The following is a 24,341-nucleotide window of genomic DNA, read 5'->3' as shown; positions in this document are numbered from 1 at the left end:
CTGCGAGAGGGCTGTACAAGCAATGATCACACGCACGGCACAGCGGACACACCAGGAACCGCGGTGTTGGCCGTCGAATGGCGCTAGATGCGCAGCATTTGTGCACCGCCGGCGTCAGTGTCAGCCAGTTTGCCGTGGCATACGGAGCTCCATCGCAGTCTTTAACACTGGTAGCATGCCGCGACAGCGTGGACGTGAACCGTATGTGCAGCTGACGGACTTTGAGCGAGGGCGTATAGTGGGCATGCGGGAGGCCGGGTGGACGTACCGCCGAATTGCTCAACACGTGGGGCGTGAGGTCTCCACAGTACATCGATGTTGTCGCCAGTGGTCGGCGGAAGGTGCACGTGCCCGTCGACCTGGGACCGGACCGCAGCGACGCACGGATGCACGCCAAGACCGTAGGATCCTACGCAGTGCCGTAGGGGACCCCACCGCCACTTCCCAGCAAATTAGGGACACTGTTGCTCCTGGGGTATCGGCGAGGACCATTCGCAACCGTCTCCATGAAGCTGGGCTACGGTCCCGCACACCGTTAGGCCGTCTTCCGCTCACGCCCCAACATTGTGCAGCCCGCCTCCAGTGGTGTCGCGACAGGCGTGAATGGAGGGACGAATGGAGACGTGTCGTCTTCAGCGATGAGAGTCGCTTCTGCCTTGGTGCCAATGATGGTCGTATGCGTGTTTGGCGCCGTGCAGGTGAGCGCCACAATCAGGACTGCATACGACTGAGGCACACGGGGCCAACACCCGGCATCATGGTGTGGGGAGCGATCTCTTACACTGGCCGTACACCTCTGGTGATCGTCGAGGGGACACTGAATAGTGCACGGTACATCCAAACCGTCATCGAACCCATCGTTCTACCATTCCTAGACCGGCAAGGGAACTTGCTGTTCCAACAGGACAATGCATGTCCGCATGTATCCCGTGCCACCCAACGTGCTCTAGAAGGTGTAAGTCAACTACACTGGCCAGCAAGATCTCCGGATCTGTCCCCCATTGAGCATGTTTGGGACTGGATGAAGCGTAGTCTCACGCGGTCTGCACGTCCAGCACGAACGCTGGTCCAACTGAGGCGCCAGGCGGAAATGGCATGGCAAGCCGTTCCATAGGACTACATCCAGCATCTCTACGATCGTCTCCATGGGGGAATATCACCCTGCATTGCTGCGAAAGGTGGATATACACTGTACTAGTGCCGACATTGTGCATGCTCTGTTGCCTGTGTCTATGTGCCTGTGGTTCTGTCAGTGTGATCATGTGATGTATCTGACCCCAGGAATGTGTCAATAAAGTTTCCCCTTCCTGGGACAATGAATTCACGGTGTTCTTATTTCAATTTCCAGGAGTGTACTTTCAGAAATGACTTCCTGACACTTAAATCTATACTCGATGTTAAGAAATTTCCCTTCTTCAGAAACGCTTTCCTTGCCATTGCCAGTTTACATTTTATATCCTACTTCGACCATCATCAGTTATTTTGCTCCCCATATAGCAAAACTCCTTTACTACTTTAAGTGTCTCATTTCCTAATCTAATTCCCTCAGGATCACTCGACTTAATTCGACTACATTCCATTGCTTTTGTTGATGTTCACCTTATATCCTCCTTTCCAGACACTATCCATTCCGTTCAACTGCTCTTCCAAGTCCTTTGCTGTCTCTGACAGAATTACAATGTCATCGGCGAACCTCAAAGTTTTTATTTCTTCTCCATGGATTTTAATACCTACTCCGAATTTTTCTTTTGTTTCCTTCACTGCTTGCTCAATATACAGATTGAATAAGATCGGGGAGAGACTACAACCCTGTCTCACTCCCTTCCCAACCACTGCTTCCCATTGATGTCCCTCGACTCTTATATCTGCCATCTGGTTTCTGTACAAATTGTAAATAGGCTTTCGCTCCCTGTATTTTACCCCTGCCACCTTCATAATTTTAAAGAGAATATTCCAGTCAACATTCTTAAAAGCTTTCTCTAAGTCTACAAATGCTAGAAACGTAGGTTTGCCCTTCCTTAATCTAGCTTCTAAGATAAGTCGTAGTGTCAGTATTGCCTCACATGTTCCATCATTTCCATATGATGCCGCTTAAGGTTCCATTTTAGAGCCGTTACTTTTTCATCTGTACACATTACCAGACGCCATGTTTTTTTTGTTCGTAGATGGCAAATGGTTCAAATCCTGTAGCTCTTCCAGGAAACAAAGGGTATCATTAGGAAAGAGACATATACTAAACTCTCAGACATCATCCAACTGGGAATTAATTACATATGATGCCGCTTAAGTTTCCATTTTAGAGCCTTTACTTTTTCATCTGTACACATTACCAGACGCCAAGTTTGTTTTGGTCGAATATGGCACAAACTTTGAAATAAATAACAAATCAAGTACAGTCTTAGAAAGATCTGTTAATGAAATTTTAATGGGCATTAATAAATGCTTCTCAACCAATTTTTTTGTAATAAAACTTTGTAAAAACACACTATACGCAGTTTAGAACTTGTAAGAAGCTGCCTGACATTATGTCTAAAATATGATGACAAAGAAGAAGTTGATAGTGTTGAATTCTTGGGATAACAGCTTGGTAATAAATTAGGCTGAAGGGCAATATACCACAGTACTGCTGAAGCGCCTAAACAAATCTCTACTTATAATGCCAATGTTGCCAGACTCAGACAGGCTTAAGGAAAGATACTAAGCTTACTTTCATTCCATAATGGCAAACGGGATTATTTTCTGGGTTAGATCATCAAGCCAAGATAAATTGTATGTGTTTAAAACGTGTAATAAGCTTTATCTTTGGTGAGAACTCAGGAACGTCCTGCAGAAGCCTGTTCTTGGAAATACGTATTCTAATACATTTCAAATGAAACAATGGTGTGCATAATTATAATACCAGAAGGAAAAATGACGTTCATTACTCCACGATAAAGCTGTCTTTAGCACAATACAAGATGCATAATGCTACAACTAAAATTTTTGATCACTTACCCAGTGATATAAGTGTGTCACAGAGAACAAAGTAAAATTTGAAAAGAAGCTGGTAAATTTCTAGTTGACAAGTCCTTCTACTCCATAGATGAATTTCTATTAATTGTAACGTGTAAAAAGTAGTAGGTAGGAATTAGTAAAACACACACACACACACACACACACACACACACACACACACACACGAGGATGAGCACGCGCACACACATATCAACAAGGAAACTTTTTTCAACACGTAGCCATCTTAACAAATTTTTTTGCTATGTGAATATAAAGTGACTCGTTCCACATCATTACGATGTATCCTGCAAAATGATCTATGGAACACTAAACTAACTACTGATTCCGAACATATTTGTTCCTTAATGAAATTTGTCATTCAAATATCTATATTTGTTTCAAATCAACAGCTCAGCTCATGGAATCAATACTAGAAATAAGAATAATGTTCACTAAGATTTAAAATAACGTTCTTTTTCTCAGAAAGTTATTCATTGTGCAGAGACACAGATAAGTTGCCAATAGCCATGAAAAGTTCAGTATAAGGAAAGCCTAAAGGGTACTTTGGTGGCCAACTTCTTCTACTCCACTGATGGATTTTTAAGTAAAACTAACTGATGTGTATATGTTACTAATAACGCTGCATAAATATTAGTACAATATGACTTCCGTACTAATTCAGTGAGTAATGCGATCATTGTAAGTAAGTGTTTTAAATTAGTGTATCTATTTGATGATACATGACTACGTATTACCTAATAATTGTCATATGCACCTCAAGTTATCTGACATCCAAACCGGCATTATATCTGGCTTCTGGGCTAAGGGTGGAAGCATTCCCGAAAGAGCTAAGTTTATACACTTTTCGCGTGCCGCGGTGGTTAAATTATACCGTGCATTGCAAAATGGCCCTATCCAAAACCGGCGTCGAGGCAAGCATGGTGCGCTACGGTCCATTAATGAGTAGGGCGAAGATGAGCAGCCGCGTAGAGTGGCCGTGTGGTCTGAGGCGCCAAGTCACTGATTGCGCGGCCCCTCCCGCTGGAGGTTCTGGTATGTTTTTTTTTCGTATTTTAACTGAAAGCTTTGTTGCTTTGGTAAAAGTAAAATTGGTTCTTTTTGTCGTGACAGAATAAATTACTATTAATCACACCAGATTTGTCAGAGAACAGCAGCAACATGTGTAATTGATCCAGCTTTAAGAAATTCTATTACCTTTTAGCGGAAAATTCGTGCGGTACTTTCCGACGTTAGAAAAGTCGTGGTGTTCCGTTCGGAGCAGGAGGCGGCTGTCTTTTCTCATTCGCGATATCGAAAATTACTAAAAAATGAACAGAAATTTTTTCGGAGGGAGATCGCGCGGAGAAAACAGACAGAAGTTACATGAAAGAAACCTAAGGGACCAACTAATTGGATTTGTAAGAACATATAAACGGAACTGAAAGAACTTGGAATAAATACTATAACGATGTCGTCATGACAGCCTCCTGTTCCGACAGAACACACGCTGGATCATAAGCTGCATAAATCTTTTAAACAGAAAAGATCATCACAAGTATAATTAATGAAAATAAGGTTGAGGGATTTTCTTTGAAATTAAATAAACTTCAAGGCTTCAAGTGTTCTATTATGAAACGGAAACTTACATTAACATGGCCACCCATTGTGGCGGTGGAGCGAATTTTTATGATACACATTCTCGCTTGTTTGTGACTACATATATTTTTAATCACTTAAACTCTTAAAGTTACAATAAAATGATTATATCAGTATGAACCACAATATTTTTGCGTCCGACTCGCAACACATTCACAGAAGAACAGCTAGAGAGCGGCGCGCGCTCCCTGCAGAAGTAAAAATTGGCAATTGTTATTTTGAAACATAGGTGCGTCGTTTTTTTACTGATCGATAGCAGCGTATAACAGTTTATTGGTATCGTGAAATTCTGTGCTTTTCAGGAGCGCGGCAAAGATATCTGGTTACAACATTCATTGGTATATGTTAAAAGTTCGCACATACTGACGCGAATACAGAAAAAAACTTTTACATGTTAAAATCGCAGTGATAAAATCTGTAATGTCACAAGGTTCGAGCCCTCCCTCGGGCATGGTTGTGTGTGTTGTTCTTAGCATAAGCCAGTTTACGTAGTGTGTAAGTCTAAGAACCGATGACATTAGCAGTTTGGTCCCTTAGCAATTCACATACACTTGAACATTTTTCTTGAAGATGAGCATGGGTGAATAGACGTTAAACTTGTGAGCAACTGACCACCCTAAAGAACCAAGTGGCTACCAAGTGTCTTCACAACGACCGTTCCTGCGTATGGGCCTCTTTAGTTGGCGCTTGGTTCATGCACACATGCTGCTGTTCATCGGTTGGGATTAAAACGCCAACACTGCAACTGAACCTACAATTGTAAGTAGGCTGTATAGGTTTTTTTTATTCGTAACGCCACGTAGCGCTCTGTATGAAAATCACTGGCTGTGCTGTGTGCACTCTGTGGCTGGTTTGCATTGTTGTTGGCTATTGTAGTGTTGGGCAGTTGGCTGTTAACAGCGCGTAGCGTTGCGCAGTTGGAGGTGAGCCGCCATCAGTGGTTGATGTAAGGAGAGAGATGGCGGAGTTTTGAGAGCGGATGATCTGGACGTGTGTCCATCAGAGACAGTGCATTTGTAAGACTGGATGTCATGAACTTTATATATATAATGACTTAAGAATACTATTAAGGTAAATACATTCTTTGTTCTCTATCAAAATCTTTCATGTGCTAACTGTGCCTATCAGTAGTTAGTGCCTTCAGTACTTGGAATCTTTTATTTAGCTGGCAGTAGTGGCGCTCGCTGTATTGCAGTAGTTCGAGTAACGAAGATTTTTTTTAGGTAAGTGATTTGGGAAACATATAGGTTAATGTTAGTCAGGGCCATCCTCTTGTAGGAATTATTGAAAGTCAGACTGCGTTGCGCTAAAAACATTGGCTGTCAGTTTAGTGTTGATCAGAATAGGTAGAGAGCGAAATGTCTGAGTAGGTTCAATTCTGCTCAGCTGTTTGAAAATCAAATAATGTAAGAGGTTTATCAGCACAATCATTCAATAATTCTTCTAAGGGGACGTTTCATATGTCTACCCTTAGCTGAGGATACCTCACTGGAATCTTCTGATTTTTTCTTGTAGTTTGTCTAATTAGTATAGCTTTTGTTTATTGCTAGCGCGTAATTATAGAGAGAATCTCCTTTGTAGTTGCAGTCTTTCATTGTTGTACAGTAAAACAGTTGTGGCATGCATGTAGATTTCAGTGCTATGTTAATGTTTTTTCTTATTTTTGCTCTTCAAATTGTGCTTCTCTGTATTATCGTGTGAAATATTGTGACAATTATGGGGTGTGTAAAACATAATACTAGGCTCTAAAGTAAACTGAGAAATGACAGTGAAGACGAAAGCAGTGTGTTAGCGCCACCGTGTAATGAATTAAATAATGTTCAACATAGTAATTTGGTAATTGTGCATAGGGAAATGGAGCGGGCGGCAAATAATTGTGTAGACAGGGAAACAATTAGTGAACAGGGAAGCACTATCGATAGATCAGTCGGCAACAGCTCGCTCCAGTATTCCTAAATGACAGGACATAATTTTGCAAATACTGTAGATTCAGGTTTTCCGTCCTCGCCGTTTTCTCATTAAGTCAAGACACATTTTCTGCTTTTCAAAATGCGAATATTGCCAGTTCAAATGCACTGCCTTATAGCACTGAGGAACATGTTTCAGACACCAGAGCATTCTTATTACAATTAATGTAACAAATGGACAAAAGCTTCAAAAGTTAGACACAATGGAACAAAATCTTCAGAAGTTAGACACCACACTTGAACAAACACGTGAAGATTTAACTACTGAGTTACATAACATCGAATCGAAATGTCAAAAAGTCTGTAATGATGTAAAAACACAAATTTGTGAGCATTTTCAACCTATTTTTTCGCGGTATGAAAATGCATTACAGAATCACAAAGCAACCATAAAAGAACTGCAAACTATTGTTCATGAAAATCACGAGAGCTTGCGGGCTAAAATTGACTCAGTTGCATCTACCGATTCGGTTACGCTACTTGCAAAAACTCAGGAAAACTTAAAGGACACAGTAGATACTCTGAAAATTGGTTCAGAAAGACACATCGAGGAAATTAGTTCATTATCAGAGAAAGTAGTCGAACTTTCGGATCAGCTAAATAATTTATCTACGAAGGTAGATGACAATCTGAGTGGCACAAGACCGGTAGTTTTTAATGACACATAAGAATACGAGCAAATGAGGAAATTCAAACAAAATCAGAATCAGATTAATACGCAACAGCAAAAAGAAATCCGGGAAGTACAAGATCAGCTGACACAGGTAAACCCAAGAATTACGTATTTCAGAGGACACTCGCGCTCAAATACGGGGAGAGGGACATAGAAATATGGAACAGCCACAAAATAACAACACAGGGCACTTCGGAAATTTTGAAAGAAATTGGCAAGGTACACCGAATTTTGAGATGGAACCGCCGAAACGCAGTAACAATGACCGATATGCGACTCGCCGACATGATAATTTTGACTATAAGCTGTTTATTACTACACGTAAATTCAAAACATTTAAGAATTCCGGCAACGACATTCATCCACAAGCGTGGCTTCATCAATTCTCTCATTGTTTTCCTCCCAACTGGTCATTAGAGCACAGATTAGAATTTATGTGTGGCTATTTAGAGAATGAACCATCTCTAAGAATGCGATCTGTCATTAACGATTGTCACAGTGAAGGAGAATTTTATCATGCGTTCTTCTCAGCATATTGGACTCAAGCTACTCAAAACCGAGTAAAACATAGCATCATAATGATGAAACATTTCGAACAATCGGAATTTTCTAGTCTTGTCAAATATTTCCTAGACATGTTACATAAGAATCAATATCTTTCAAACCCATACAGCCCCTCAGAACCCATCCGCATTTGCTTAATCAAATTGCCTGAACATTTACGACATATTATTTTGGCGGGTCTTTGCAAAGACGACATTGAAGCTTTTCAGGGACTATTACAAGAACTGGAAATTGACACTGGCAATCGCAGAATGCGAAAACAGGAGCACAACAATTACAGGTCACATCCGTCACAATGCCACGATGAAAGAAATACTAACACTACAAGACTATTCTTACAATGTAAATCGTGACCAAAACAGACACCACCCGTATGACAACCACTGGGAGAGTAATAGTTACAGAGAAAGATCGCATTTCCGCAGTAATGAATATGACAGAGACAATCATAGAAACAGACAATATGGCAATCAGATGAATCATGTTTTATACATCATCGACGTGAAAGACTGAAAGCAAACACTCTGCAGCAATTGTCAGAAGAGTCCAGGCCGAAGGAGGGGGCGTTATGGTCTGGCGAATACTTTCGTCCGACTCCCTGGGTCACCTGTTCATCTGGTCTCTCCTTGTGGACCATGTCCACCCATATATGCAGTTTGTTTTTCCTCGGCGTAATGGCGTCTACCAGGAGAATAATGTAACTCGCCACACAACTTGCAGTGCACGTGCGAGGTTTAAAGAGCACCAGGATGAGTTCACCGTATTTCACTCGACACCAGACTCCCCGGATTTAAACCCAGTTGAGGGTTTGTGGCATCACCTTGCTCGGACTGTTGGCGCCTTGGATCCTCAAACGAGAAACCTAGAGCAGCTGGCCATCCCTGTCAGTACCTTCCAGAACAACACTGACTCCCCTTGCGCGTCGCACAGCAGTCCGTTCTTCAAAATGTGGTTATTCAAGCTTTTTGGCACGTGGGGCTTTAATGCGATGGACAGAGTATATGTACCACTAGGAGCTCGAGACATAGGAGCAAAGCAAGCGTTGGAAAGATTTAGGTTCACCATCATCGGAAATGGCGAAGACACAACCATTACAAGGTAAGGTGACGGAGAGTGGTTGTTAGAAATTCCATAGAGTGGTGCTGATTATACCCATAAAGGCCAAATTGTCACAAAAGCATACTACCGAACTCTACTGACAAGATTAAAGGAGACTGTGATGACGAAGCATAATGCACAGCTGTCCAGGGGTTTGGTTTTACTCGATGACAATTCGCCAGCTCGTTCTGCACAGGACACAGTCACGCATGCTGTCAGATTATGCCCTTTCCTCTGTGTTCTCCTGAAATGTCGTGATAAGTTCTTCCTCTTTCTTCGGTTAAAGAAACATTTGTGAGGCACGACTTTGCAGAAATACGACGAGTTGATGTTAGACGTGGAACGTTTCGTGAACAGCCAAAACCCCGACTTCTACAACCAAATACTTTAAATGTGTTAGCAGTTGCAAAAATGGACAACCATCAGTTGTATGATGGAATGAAGACAATGAAAAATTGTGCCGGACGAAGACTCGAACTGGAATTTCCCGCTTATCGCGAGCTGTCGCCTTACCATTAGGCTATCCGAGCACAACTCACAGCCAGATCCGAAATTCCGTATGTCGTCAACCATGTATGTTGGTTCTGTCTGTGAGTTGTGCTCGGATAGCCCAATAGTAAGGCGACAGCTCGCGATAAGCGGCAAGTAAGGTTCGACTTCCAGTCCGGCACAAATTTTCAGTATCGACATTCCATTACACAGTTAATGGTTGTCCACTTTCGAAACTGTGAATAAACTGCATGTATTAATAACGGCTGTAGTCGCCGCAGTGACTGTTCGTTCTGACATGCATGCATGTCCGAAGGAACATTGAATCATACTTCTGAACAACACAGGCTCTCCTGTATCATGTCTGTACAACCAAGGTCTACGCCAAGAATTTAATTGGTCGCAACTTAATTTTTTCGAGGTTGTAATCGAAACTTTATGATTACTTCTCATAGATACAACATCAAGTTAAGACATAAGAAAACATTATTTGGCTGGCACCAATTACAAGAATATGGTAATGAAGACGACAAGACGTTTTGTTTGACAGACAAGTACAGGTACAGTTGTGTCGGCCTCATGGGCCTGGTCCCTTAGGCAGCGGCAGTGCAGACAGCATGCGCCCAGCTTGCGTCAGCCAGTTGACGTCTGCAGTCTCCGCCTGCGCCACAGTCGCTCTGGCCGCCTCTGTAACAGCTGGTGCTGTATAAACGACGACCCTGCGTTCTTCGTCCTGTTTACCGTCCTGTGAGCATAAAAAAGACACGTTTCATCGGGGAAGATATAACATGGAGAATTCTATGTCACACCAGTCATATCTACACCGAAGCGCCAAAGAAACTGGTGTAGGCATGCGTATTCAAATACAGAGATACGTAAACAGGCACAAGACGGCGCTGCAGTCGGCGACGCCTGTTTAAGACAAGTGTCTGGCGCACTTGTTAGATCGATTACTGCTAATACAATGGCAGGTTATCAAGATTTAACTGAGTTTAAACGTGGTGTCACAGTCGTTGCACGAGCGATGGGACACGGCACTTCCGAGTCAGCGATGAAGTGGGGATTTTACCGTACGATCATTTCACGAGTGTGCCTTGAATATCAGGAATCCCGTAAAACGTCAAATCTCCGACATCTCTGCGGCCGGGAAAAGATCCTGCAAGAACGGGAGCAACTACGGCTGAAGGGAAACATTCAACGTGACAAAAGAGCAACCCTTCCATAAGTTGCTGCAGTTTCCAATGCTGGGCCATCAGCATGCGAACCATTTAACGAAACAATATCGATACGGGCTTTTGAGCCGGAGGCCCACTCGTGTACCCTTGGCGAGTGCACGATATTAAGCGTAAGCCTCTCCTGAGCCCTTCAATACTGACATTGGACTGTTGGTGACCGGAAACATGTTGCCTGGTCGGATGAGTCTCGGTTCAAATTTTATCGAGCGGATAGACGTGAACTAGTATGGAGACAAACCCGTGAATCCATGGACCCTGCATCTCAGAAGGGGTCTGTTCAAGCTGGTGGAGTGGCATAGGACTCTTCACGTCTACATAAGACTCTGACAAGTGACACGTACATAAGCATCATGTCTGATCACCTGCATCCATTCATGTCCATTGGGCATTCCAAAAGACGTGGGCAATTCCAGCAGGACAATGCGGTACCCCACATGTCCATAGTTGCAACAGAGTGGCTCCAGGAACACTCTTCTGAGTTTCAACACTTGCGCTGACCACAAAACTTCCCAGACATGAACAGTATTGAGCATATGTGGGATGCCTTGCTAAGTGCTGTTCAGAAGAGATCTCCACCTCCTGGTACTCTTACGGATTTATGGACAGCCCTGCAGGATTCATGGTGTCAGTTCCCTCCAGCACTACTTCTGACATTAATCAAGTCCATGCCACGTCGTGTTACTTCTGCATGCTCTCTTGAGCCCCACACGATATTAAGCAGATGTACCAGTTTCTTTGCCTCTTCAGTGTACTTTCAGGTTTCTAATTATGATTCTAATGGCTCTGATCACTATGGGACTTAACTTCTGAGGTCATCAGCCCCCTAGAACGTAGAACTACTTAAACCTAACTCACCTAAGGACATCACACACATCCATGCTCGAGGCAGGATTCGAACCTGCGACCGTAGCGGTAGCGCGGCTCCAGACTATAGCGCCTAGAACCGCTCGGCCACACCGGCCGGCTTTGTAATTATAATACTGGCTATTCCGTAACTTGAAGTACTTCATACGTGGAAACTCGCACTGAGTTCTAATATTTCCTAAAATTTTTTAAAGTAATTGATAGTTTTTCTTTTTGGGAAAGAATGACTCATTTAATTATTTTCTCTTTTCAAGATTAAATGCAGTTCTGAATAAAATAAAATTTAATTTATATGTCATGTCTAAATAAAGTGAAAAAGTAATTTAGCATCCCCATGATCGAAGTCACCTATGTATGACTGTATTGTGTGGAACTGGGGACCTAGAAACGACGGAGAGGCTTCGTCCCTGCTGTAGCCCTCAGTGGTTCACAACCCCAGAACAGGCTTCAGCAGTCCACTCATCCTACGCCGCCCCACAACGAACACCGAACCCAGGGTTATTGTGTAGTTCGGCCCCCAGTGGAACCCCCCCCCCCCCCCCCCCTTTCCCAGGGAACGTGCCACACCAGAAGAGTGTAAACCCAAGGTTTGTGTGGTAGAGAAAGTGTTTGCACAGCAATCGCCGACATAGTGTAACTGAGGCGGAATAAGGCGAAACAGTCCGCATTCGCCGAGACAAATGGAAAACCGCCTTAAAAACCATCCACAGACCACCTTAAAAACTATCCACCGGGTGGATTCGTGCCGGGGACCGGCACGCCGCCCCGCTCGGAAAGCAGTGTACATATGATAGTACGGTTGTCTCTACTCTGATGGTTATCCGTCTCCAACAACTGTTGGAAGTTGTTGGTCTAAAGTTCCCAAAAGTCAGACTTTACACCAATGTCATCGTCGTTATTGTTTTCGCTTTAGTGGTCTTAGATCCGAAGACTGGTTTGATGTAGTTCTTCATATTCCTCTATCCTGTGCAAGCATCTTCATCTCTACATAACTACTGCAACTTACACCCACTTGAACCTGCTTGCTGTTGGGAAATATTGATCTCCTTCTGCAAATTTTTACCGACCTCCTACATCCTCCCCGCCGACGCACCAGCCCACACATTCCACCACAATAAAACTGAAGATTCCTTGATCACGGTGTGACCCATCAAACGATTCCTTATTTTAGTCAAAATGTGCCATAGATTTCTTTTCTCTCCAATTCGATTTAGTACCTCGTCATAATGACTACACAGGTCAGTGTTCATAGTTACTGCTTATTACTAATAAAAAGTATACGCGAGCATTGACTGATAAAACTCTGTAGCGGAATTTAATGTGCTCACTGAGCTCTATGCTACCCGCATGACAAAAGTGAACATCGTCACCACTAATTCTACCTGCCTACCCATCTTTCAGCATTCTTCTGCAATACCACATTTCGATTCTTTTCTTTTTCTCGAATTGTGCATCATAATTCAGTAAAATGTTACACTCCAGACAAATATCTCTAATAAATAATCCCCATCACCTAAATTTATATTCGATGTTAGTAGCTTCGTGTTTTTCAGAAAAGGTTTTCGTACTATAGCCAGTGTATATTTTATGTCCCCTCTAAATCGGCTATCATCGGTTATTTTTCTCCCAAATAGCAAAATTCTTCTTCTACTGTTACTGTCTAATTGCCTAATTAATTACGTCATCGCCACAAGGTTTAATTCGATTACTTCATCGCCCCTCTTTTTACCTTTATTGATAATTATTTTATAACCTCTTTTCAAGACTTTTGTATTCCTTTAAACCGAACTTCCAACGCCTTTGCCATCTCTGACTGAATTAGAAAGTCATGGCCTACCTCAGTTTTTATTTCTTCTCTCTGTACTGTAATCCTACTTCCCATTCTTCCGTGGTTTACGTCATTGCTTCCTCTATGTACAGGTTTTCATACCATATGGGATAGGCTACGACTCCGTCTCACTCTCTTTTCAACTTCTGCATCCCTTCCAAGTTCCTCGACTAGTCAAAAGTACTCGATTAAATTTCCAAACGTTCTCCCTGAATGCTACGAAGCAAAGACGGTTGATGGAGATATTGCAAGATTACGTATTTGTACTTTTCTTTATGTCCTTCCACTAACAAGCTATGGTACCGCATACGAGACTACGTTCTGTTACGTGTATTTTTCTTTATTTTATGAAACTTACGAGCTTCGTGCCGACCAAGCAATACGGAAAAGGGACGCTCTTGTGGCACCTTGTGTTGGAAAAATGGTAGCTTCTAGTGGTAGCTAAGAAGACAGTGTTTTATCAGAGACCGACAGATGGCAGCATATGAACTCTGTGCAAATCAACGAAAAATATACTACAATTAAAACTGAACATACGGCGAGACCATGAATAACATTTTAGTCGACACTTACCTGTGGAAAAGCAGATGAACAATTATAAAAAAAAATATTTTGATACTTTTATTCACTGTTACCGTAGAATGATGTAGTGTTAAAGGTTCTCTCTCTCGCTCTGGCGTAATATTATGAAGGAGGCACATAATTATCGGTACTATTTGCTTCATAAAGAAAGTATAAAAGAAGTAACTGAATAGAGGTGTTTTAAATACAACATACTTCCTAACAATGTTTGTTATGTTATCGAAGGAAGCTGTGTAGGAAACCGCTTCTGGAATTATTTTCTGTCATGCTCTTGCAGACATTATGTCAAAAAATTGGATAGAAAGGTAAAGTTAACCAGATAAAGACAGTACTATGTTAGAGAAGTGCTCAGTTTTCTTTCTTGCAGGAGTAACGTTTTTCAGCTTTATTAGCAAACAAATAAAAGAGTAATTTACATTTTTCTGCCCAAATAGTAAAACTCATCTACTACTGCCAGCCGCGGTGGTCTCGCGGTTCTAGGCGCGCAGTCCGGAACCGTGCGACTGCTACGGTCGCAGGTTCGAATCCTGCCTCGGGCATGGATGTGTGTGATGTCCTTAGGTTAGTTAGGTTTAAGTAGTTCTAAGTTCTAGGGGACTGATGACCACAGCAGTTGAGTCCCATAGTGCTCAGAGCCATTTTGAACCATCTACTATTTTCAGTGTTACTTTTTCTAATCTAATTCCCTCAGCGTGACCTGACTATTTCGATTACATTCCATTATCCTCGTTTTGCTGTTGTTGATGTTCATCCTATATATCCTCCTTTCAAGACACTGTCCATTCCGTTCAGTTGCTCTTCCCAGTCCTTTGCTATCTCTAAAAAATGGTTCAAATGGCTCTGAGCACTATGGGACTCAACTGCTGTGGTCATTAGTCCCCTAGAACTTAGAACTACTTAAACCTAACTAACCTAAGGACGTCACACACATCCATGCCCGAGGCAGGATTCGAGCCTGCGACCGTAGCAGTTGCACGGTTCCGGACTGCGCGCCTAGAACCGTTTGCTATCTCTGCCAGATATACAATGTCATCGGCAAACCTCCAAGTTTTTACTTTTTCTCCTCGGACTTTAAATCCTATTCCAAATTTTCCTTTTGTTTGCTTTACTGCTCGCTCAGTACACAGATTGGACAACATTGGGAACAGGCTACAACCCTCCCTTCTCACCCACTGCTTTCCTTTCATGTCCCTCGACTCTTGTAACTGCCACCTGGTTTCTGTAGAAATTGTAAATAGCCTTTCGCTCCATTTATTTTACCCCTGCCACAATTAGAATTTGAAAGAGAGTATTCCAGTGAACAGTGTCAAAAGCTTTCTGTAAGTCTACAAATGCTATAAATGTAGGTTTGCCTTTGCTTGACCCAACATCTAAGATAAGTTGTAGGGTCAGTATTGTCTCGCGTGTTCGGCTTCTATCAGTTTTTCCAGTCTTCTGTGAAGTATTTGTGTTATTGATTTGCAATCGTGACTTATTAACCTGATAGTTCGCTAATTTGCACCTCTTTCAGCACTTGTTTTCCATGAAATTGGAGTCTGTGGGTATTTCTCTTGTCTCATACATCTTGCTCACTAGATGGAAGAGTTTTGTCATGGGGTGCTCTTCCAAGGCTATCAGTAGTTCTAACGGAATGTTGTCTACTCCCGGGGCCTTGTTTCCACTTAGGTGTTTCAGTTCTCTGTCAAATTCTTCACGCAGCATCATATCTCCCATCTCATATTCATCTATATCCTCTTCCATTTTCCCTAATACATCTCTCTTGTGTTGACCCTCTATATACTTCTTCCACCTTTCTGCTTTCCCGTCTTTGTTTGCACTGGTTTTCCATCTGAGCTCATGATATTGTAGCGGCACCACAGTTTAAGATAGGAAAGTTAGATTCGGTGCAACATTTATGAGTGCAAAAGTTACAGCGAGGTGCGGGCCGGATTGTAGTGAGTTACGCATACCAGCGGTTGCGAAGTAGAATGGAGGCCAAAGGGGCGTCGAACCGCTGAAAAGCGCAGCGGTTTGCATGGTGCAAGCTACAGGCAGAAGGGGCCCCAGTGGCGCAACCGGGGTGTGGTGCGTACGTGACTCGGAGCGGCACGTTAGCAAAACAAAGGCGCACAGCCGAGTATAAATAGGTGCTGTTTTCTAACGAGATTCATTCAAGTGTGGCAGCTCTCCTGGACGGCATTGGGGTCACACCGCCACAGCAAAAGATGGGGCGCCAGCGTCCCAGTCCACTGCAAGTCGTTGGTTCGACCCTCTGAGGCCGAAGCAGGGTCCGCAGCCAGCCAGTGCGGGTCACTCTTCAGCTCGCTACCGCGGGCAGTCGTCTCGGCTTCCGACACACGCTGGAGATTTCCCGAGGCGAGGGCCGCAGATCCGGATGCCAGATCGCAGGCGGTCATTGCCGCCGCGTTCTCAGCTACGCCAGCGAGGAAGAAGCAGCAGCGGGCCCGGCCTACGGCTCCCAGCGGAGCAGCGCGGAAACAATAAGGACGGTGGCCTCTAGGTCGGCTGCTGGCGCAGCCATCCTGACGAAATCGGAACTCCGCTGGTGTACACGGCTCGACACAGCAGCTTGTGGCACTGGGTCGCTGGGGCAGTGGCCTCAGCTTTGAGGGACCCTGTCATGCAGACCAAGAGGAACGAGGGCACTGTAGCTAAAAGGCAATAAACCATTTGGAAGGTTCTCACTGAGTTTTAATACGGCACCTCCTGGCACCCACCCACTACATTTGGTGTCTTCCCTCTACATTTGGTCATCCTGATACATTTGGTGGCATAAGTCGCCATTACAATTAGTAAGAACAAAGTGCGAACAGATCCGAGGTTGGTACAGGCCGTAAGGGATTTTCGGAAACCGAAAACAGTTAAGGAAGTGTAGTCATTCACTGGATTTTGCGGTTTCTATCGAAAGATCGTGAAGGATTTTTCAGATTTAGCACAGCCGTTGACGTGATTGTTGTGGAAGGGTGTGAAATTTGAGTGGGCAGAAGAGTGTCAGAAAGCATTTAACAATCTGAAAGAAGTGTTAACATCAAGTCCGGTTCTTGTGCTTCCAGATTTTGGAAAGGAGTTTTTACTAGCATGTGATGCATTAAATCAAGGATTAGGGTATGTTCTTAGTCAGGAAATTGATGGGAAAAAACATCCGCTAGGCTATGCGTCTAGGCAGTTGAATGCAGCAGAGAAGAATTACTCAACAACAGAGAGGGAGATACTTAGAGTAATCTACAGAATCACGTATTTTAAATGTTATTTATATGGGAGAAGATTTCGGGTAGTGACAATGTTGCGTTGAAGTGGTTGTTGGGTTTGAAGGATCCGTCCACTAGACTCGCTCAGTGGGCTATGAGGCTTAGTGAATTCTACTACGAGGTGGTGCACAAGCCTGGGAAGAAGCACGGTAATGAGGATGCACTAAGTATAAAGGTGGCGAAAGTAAAAGTCATAGATTGTGACCTAGTAGTATGGCAAAACTTACAGGACGTGGACGATGATTTTAAATTGTATCAGACACAGACACAGTTTAATGTGTACGACGTTCTTCTGTGCAGGGAAACGAAGTTAGGGCCAAGGGTAGCAGTGCTGAGAGATGAGGTTTTAAAAGAAGCACATGATCAAGTGTTATCTGGTCATGGTGGGAGTAGATTTTTGATGTCTTAGGACCTTTTAGACGAACACCGTTGGGGATCAAATTCGTTCTCACAATAATAGACCATTTTCGAAGATATGCGGAGATGGTGGTTATGCCAAATCAACAGGCAGTTATGGTCGCGCAAACGTTAGTAAACAACTGAATTTTGAAGTTTGATGTACCGGAGACAATAATTACTGACCAAGGGACCAATTTCATGTTGGATTTAATGAAGGAACTGTGTAAATTGTTGAACATAAAGAAGTTGAGAACGAGCGCTTTGTATCCACAGGCGAATGGAAGGACAGAATGGGTACACAGAACTCACCATCGGAGGGACAAGTATTTGAAGCATATTGTATGCACGTACAATGCAAAAGTCCATACGAATACCGGTTTGTCTCCATATGAGGCAGTGTACAGGAGAAAAATGCCGTCACCGTTTGATTTAGTGAAGCTACAGAAAGGAAGGACTGGTGAATCTGTACGTCAATTCGCAAGGACAATTCGGGATGTTTGGAAACGGGTACAAAAGGAGAATACAAAGGATTCGGAAAGGAGGAAGATGCAGTAAAGCGGAAAGGATGTTTACCACAGTATTGAGTGGGGCAATGGGTAATACTGTCCAACCCTTATACGCGAAAAGGGAAAACGAAGAAGTTCTTCACGAGGTATCATGGGCCATACCAAGCTGTTGAAACCACATGCCCCGTTAATGTTAAGCTTCAGCTGCCAACCAGAACGACGATAGTACACACTGGGCAGTTATGGCCATTTAAGGATTGCCTGCATGTGATTCCAGGCGTGTCACAGGAAGGAAAGGGGAAGAAAGAGAGAATGAAGAGAGGTGTTAAGTGCAGAGGAACCCAGAAAGATAGAGTACAGCATGAAGTACCGTATGCTTTGCGATCCAGAAAGTAATAGAGTATTTGTAGCTGTTTTGTTTTCTTGATTTACTAGGCATTGTATTTTATGTGTGTTTTCGAGTATTGTACGCCTGCTAGGGGCAGCAGTCTTTTTGAAGAGGAAGGAAGGACGATGGTGATCCCTCTCCTCAGGTCACTGAAAAGGGAAGTGTAGCGTCTGACGTATGTGGAGTGTTGTTGGAGGAGAAATCAAACGCAGTTGTGGAGAAATAAATGCGTCAGAGTAAATTTTGCAGCAAAGCTGTAGTAAATATGTGTTGAACGATGTCAGAGTCGTACGACTTCCTGTGCTGGGTCAGGGAAGTCGTGTTTATTGCACGAGTTCATATAATATAAATTTAAGGATGAAAGTAGTCACACAATCGGTGTTGAGTTTGAATAAAAAACAGTGAATGTTGGAGGAAAATCTGTGAAGCTACAAGTATGGGACACATGCAGCAGTTATTTTTATCCAGGAGAAAAGGAATGGACTGTCCAAGGGACATCATGGAACCAAAATCTAGCATGCAATGGGTTGGGATGCATTGGATCTTCTCTACCTACGAGAATTTGGTAGTAGTAGCAAGTTGTTTTGAGCAAGGAGTGTTTACGGAAGCAAAACGTGTAGAGCTCGAGGGGAGCGGAATTTTAATCAATGGAACTAAGTGTAACATAATAGGAACAATCTTCCACCTGCCAGCATCCATTTCAAGAGTCACACAAATGAATGTTACACAGCTACAGCTGTACTGGCCATATGCTACTTTAGAGTTTTTGCCAAGGCAGAATCTGACCTTGTTAAATCAAACTCTGATTCATTATAGAGCAAGAGGGGCGCATATCAGCCGAACAGCTTGTTCAACATGTCTCTCGGTATAGGGGAAGGCAACGGCAAACAACGATCATTTTGAGCACCTCTGTGCCAAGTGTCATCGCAGCCTTAACTTTGTTGTGTGTTGTTTTCTTTCTGGTCAGGCGGAGAACTAATTCGAAATTAGTCCAAGTCCCAGTGGATTCGACACCGAGGGCTTGAGACGAGTAGGTAAGGGGTTGATCGAGCAGTGGTCGTCCAGTAAGGAATTTTTACGTTTTGTTCCATGCAACATTTCTGGGCTCACAAGTTACAGCCAGGTGCAGGCCAGATTGCAGTGAGTTATGTATACCAAGTAGAAGGCAGGCCACAGGGCCGTCGAACTGCTGAAAAGCATAAACGCAGCAGTTCGCATGGCGCAAGCTACAGGCAGAAGGGGCCCACTGGCGCAACCAGGGTGTGGTGCGTACATGACTTGGAGCGGCGGATTAGCAAAACAAAGGCGCACAGCCGAGTATAAATAGGTGCCGTTTTCTAATGAGATTCTTTCAAGTGTGGCAGCTCTTCTGGATGGCGAGGTGTGTCACACCGCTGGCTACACGCAGCAACAAATGGGGTGCCAGCGTCCCAGTCCATGGCGGGTCGTTGGTTGAACCCTCTGAGGCCAACGCAAGGTCCGCAGCCAGCCAGGGCAGGCCACTCTTTGGCACACTACCGCGGGCAGTCGTCTTAGGCTCCCGAAAAAAAAAGGTTCAAATGGCTCTGAGCACTATGGGACTTAACTACTCTGGTCATCAGTCCCCTAGAACTTAGAACTACTTAAACCTAACGACATCACACACATCCATGCCCAAGGCAGGATTCGAACCTGCGACCGTAGCAGTCGCGCGGTTCCGGACTGAGCTCCTAGAACCGCTAGACCATAGGCTCCCGAGGCATGCTGGAGACTTCCCAGGGCGAGGGCCGAAGATTCGGACGCTGGATCGTGGGCGGTCGTTGCCACCGCGTTCTCAGCTATGCCATTGAAGAAGAAGCAGCAACTCCTGGCGAAAAAGCGCGGAAACAATGAGGATGGTGGCCGCTGAGTAGGTTGCTGGCGCAGTCATCCTGACGTAATCGGAACTCTGCACCTGGCGTACAGGGCTGGCTCGACACAATGCGTTGCACTTGGTCGCTGGGGCGGTGGCCTCAGCATTGCAGGACCAAGTGACGTTGGCCGAGGTGAATGGGGCACTGTAGTTAAAAAGCAACAAATCATTACGAATGTTCTCGCCAGGTTTTAATATGGCAACTCCTGGCACCCACCCACAACAATATTCATACAGGTGGTTCTCTTTCTCCAAAGGTGTCATAAATTTTCTTGTAGACGGACTCCACCTTTTCCCTAGTAAAATGTGTAAAATTCTTAGGTTTGTCATGTAGCCATTCTTGCTTCGCCATTTTCCGCTTCCTGTCAGTCTCATTTTTTAGACGTTTGTATTTACTTTCGTCTGTTTCATTTACTGCATTTTTATATTTTCTCCTTTCATGAGTTAAATTCAATATCTCTTGTATTACCGAAGGATGTCTACTAGCTTTCATCTTTTCACCCACTTCATCCTCTGCTGCCTTCACTATTTCATTTCTCAGAGCTACCCATTCTTCTGCTACTGCATTCCTTTCCTCTGTTCTGGTCAACCGTTACCTAATGCTCTCTCTGAATCTCCCTACAACCTCTGGTTCTTTCAGACAACCCAGGTCCCATTTCTTTCCTACTTTTTTGCAGTTTCTTCAGTTTTAATCTGTACTTCATAATCAATAAATTACGGGCAGAATCCACATCTGACACCTAAAATGTCTCACAATTTAAAATCTAGTTCCGAAGTGTCTGCTTACCATTATACAGCGTGTTTCCATAAGGGCTTGCAAAACTTTAACGGAACATAGAGGATGCTCCACTGAACAGTTTTAGGTGAAAAACCTGTGGTCGGAAGAGCCAGCTTAAGGAGATAATAAAATCACATTACTGCATACTTTTCTTAGAATAGTTAACTGCAAATACCATCAATGACACAATGAACATACCATTTGTGCTTTACCTTACAAAATATGCTGAACCGGACGGCCTTCAGCATGACATTGGCGAACAAGAATCTGACGCGCCTTGACAAATATGCCTGGTGTGTTTCAAATCACATCACAGGCAGCTACAATTCTGGCAACCAATTGCATCTCCGTATCCACTGAGATATCCCCATAGGAAATAATGAAGGGGATTCAGGACAGGTGCCCTCGCATGCCATGGAATAAGGCCTCCCCTCCCAATCCAGCGACAGGAAATGCTGTACCAGTACCGCTCAATTGTATTGTACTGTACGTCTCTGAATACAGCATTGAGGGGTCTGTCATTGATTCATACCACGTTCTTTCATGGGACAATGTAAATACAACAGAGCCACCTCATTGACAAGGGATGTAAAGAAAACCTGCATCATGACTTCCTGGTAATTAGGGTCGTCCTCCTTGTTTCCTTGCAAAAAACAAAGAATTTACATGTATATAAACAGCACAATAAGTGTGAACTTGTACGCATGTTAGCTGTAAATAAGCTGGGAAGCAGTAATGTTGGAAAGCTGGGAAGTTGTGGTAAGTTGCTATGGGACCAAACAGCTGAGGTAATCGGTACCCTAGGCTTACACTCTACTTAATCTAACTGACGCGAAGGACAACGTACACACTCATGCCCGAGGGAGGACTCTAACCGCCGACGAAGTGTTAGCTATGATTAAATTATACTCTGTGTAAAATTCTACCAGGTGGCTGCTTCTTCCATTCCTTTTCATCAGTCCATATTCACCTACTAGTTTTCCTTCTCTTCCTTTTCCTGCTATCGAATTCCATTCCCCCATGGATATGAAATTTTCGTCTCCCTTAACTATCTGTATATATATATTTTTTTTATTCTCGTCATACATTTCTTCAATCTATTCATCATCTGCGGAGCTCGTTGGCATATAAACTTGTGCTACTGTGGTGGGTGTAGCCTTCATGCTTATCTTGGCTACAATAATGCGTTCACTGCGCTGTTCATAGTAGCTATCGACGTTTCTTTTCTTTTATTTGTTATTAAACCTACTACTCCTGCACTGCCGCGCGCGGCCTGGGGCGTGTTGTCGCGGTCCGCGCGGCTACCTCCGTCGGAGGTTCGAGTCCTCCCTGGGGCATGGGTGTGTGTGTTGTCGGTAACGTTAGTTTAAGTTAGATTAAGTAGTGTATGACCTAAGCAGTTCGGCTCCATAAGATCTTACCACAAAATTACAAATTTTTACTGCGAAGGCTGTTGTCCCCCCCCCCTCCCTCCCCTCCCTCCCGGCTGGTGCTAGCGGAGGTTCGAGTCCTCCCTCGGGCATGGGTGTCTGCGTTTGTCGTTAGAATAATTTAAGTTAAGTAGTTTGTAAGCTTAGGGACTGATGACCTTAGCAGTTAAGTCCCATAAGATTTGACACACATTTGAACATTTTTTTGAGCTGTTGCCCCTCCTCAGGAATCACACGTCTGTTTGGCCTCCCACCTGATACCCTTCCGTTGTTGTTGCACCTATGTTACGGCTATCTGTATCACTGAGACACGCAAGCCTAAATGATGATATTCGTTATGTTTCTGCCGTTTAAAGAACTTTTCTATTGCAATGTAGTTCCTTCGTGTTACATTTCTCATAATTTAGCATCTTATTCCGTTTCCTGTAAAATGACAAATATCGACCTTTCGTTTGATATCGCAATACGAACTTCAACATTACACAACAGTGAGTTCCTGTAATCTATTGTTAGTGTATGAGTAGGTATCCCCCCATGAGCCATGGACCTTGCCGTTGGTGGGGAGGCTTGTGTGCCTCAGCGATACAGATAGCCGTACCGTAGGTGCAACCACAACGCAGGGGTACCTGTTGAGAGGCCAGTCAAACGTGTGGTTCCTGAAGAGGGGCAGCAGCCTTTTCAGTAGTTGCAGGGGCAACAGTCTGGATGATTGACTGATCTGGCCTTGTTACAATAACCAAAACGGCCTTGCTGTGCTGGTACTGTGAACGGCTGAAAGCAAGGGGAAACTACGGCCGTAATTTTTCCCGAGGGAATGCAGCTTTACTGTATGATTAAATGATGGTGGCGTCCTCTTGGGTAAAATATTCCGGAGGTAAAATAGTCCCCCATTCGGATCTCCGGGCGGGGACTACTCAAGAGGATGTAGTTATCAGGAGAAAGAAAACTGGCGTTCTACGCATCGGAGCGTGGAATGTCAGATCTCTTAATCGGGCAGGTAGGTTAGAAAATTTAAAAAGGGAAATGGATAGGTTAAAGTTAGATATAGTGGGAATTAGTGAAGTTCAGTGGCAGGAGGAACAAGACTTTTGGTCAGGTGACTACAGGGTTATAAACACAAAATCAAGTAGAGGTAATGCAGGAGTAGGTTTAATAAAGAATAGGAAAATAGGAATGCGGGTAAGCTACTACAAACAGCATAGTGAACGCATTATTGTGGCCAAGACAGATACGAAGCCCACACCTACTACAGTAGTATAAGTTTATATGCCAACTAGCTCTGCAGATGACGAAGAAATTGAAGAAATGTATGATGAAATAAAGGAAATTGTTCAGATAGTGAAGGGTGACAAAAATTTAATAGTCATGGGTGACTGGAATTCGGTAGTAGGAAAAGGGAGAGAAGGAAACGTAGTAGGTGAATATGGACTGGGGCAAAGAAATGAAAGAGGAAGCCGCATGGTAGAATTTTGCACAGAACACAACTTAATCATAGCTAACATTTGGTTCAAGAATCATAAAAGAAGGCTGTATACATGGAAGAAGCCTGGAGACACTGACAGGTTTCAGATAGATTATATAATGGTAAGACAGAGATTTAGGAACCAGGTTTTAAATTGTAAGACATTTCCAGGGGCAGATGTGGACTCTGACCACAATCTATTGGTTATTACCTGTAGATTAAAACTAAAGAAACTGCAAAAGCCGGCCGCGGTGGTCTCGCGGTTCTAGGCGCGCAGTCTGGAACCGTG

General features: G+C 43.7%; 1 protein-coding gene across 1 annotated transcript in view; it reads right to left on the bottom strand.

The window, feature by feature from the left end:
• Positions 1–9,806: 9,806 nt before the first annotated feature.
• Positions 9,807–24,341, bottom strand: part of LOC126355560 (mucin-5AC-like) — a 95,674-nt gene continuing 81,139 nt past the window's right edge. Inside the window, exon 7 of the mRNA XM_050005921.1 lies at positions 9,807–10,186. Within this exon, the coding sequence (XP_049861878.1) occupies positions 10,019–10,186 (168 nt within the window). The 3' untranslated portion in view covers positions 9,807–10,018. The remainder of the gene's footprint in view (positions 10,187–24,341) is intronic.

This window comes from Schistocerca gregaria, chromosome 3, assembly GCF_023897955.1.
Source record: "Schistocerca gregaria isolate iqSchGreg1 chromosome 3, iqSchGreg1.2, whole genome shotgun sequence".
NCBI classification, from domain to species: Eukaryota; Metazoa; Arthropoda; class Insecta; order Orthoptera; family Acrididae; genus Schistocerca; species Schistocerca gregaria.
Note: the sequence above shows the minus strand (reverse complement) of the source record. Positions and strands in the feature narration are given on the sequence as shown.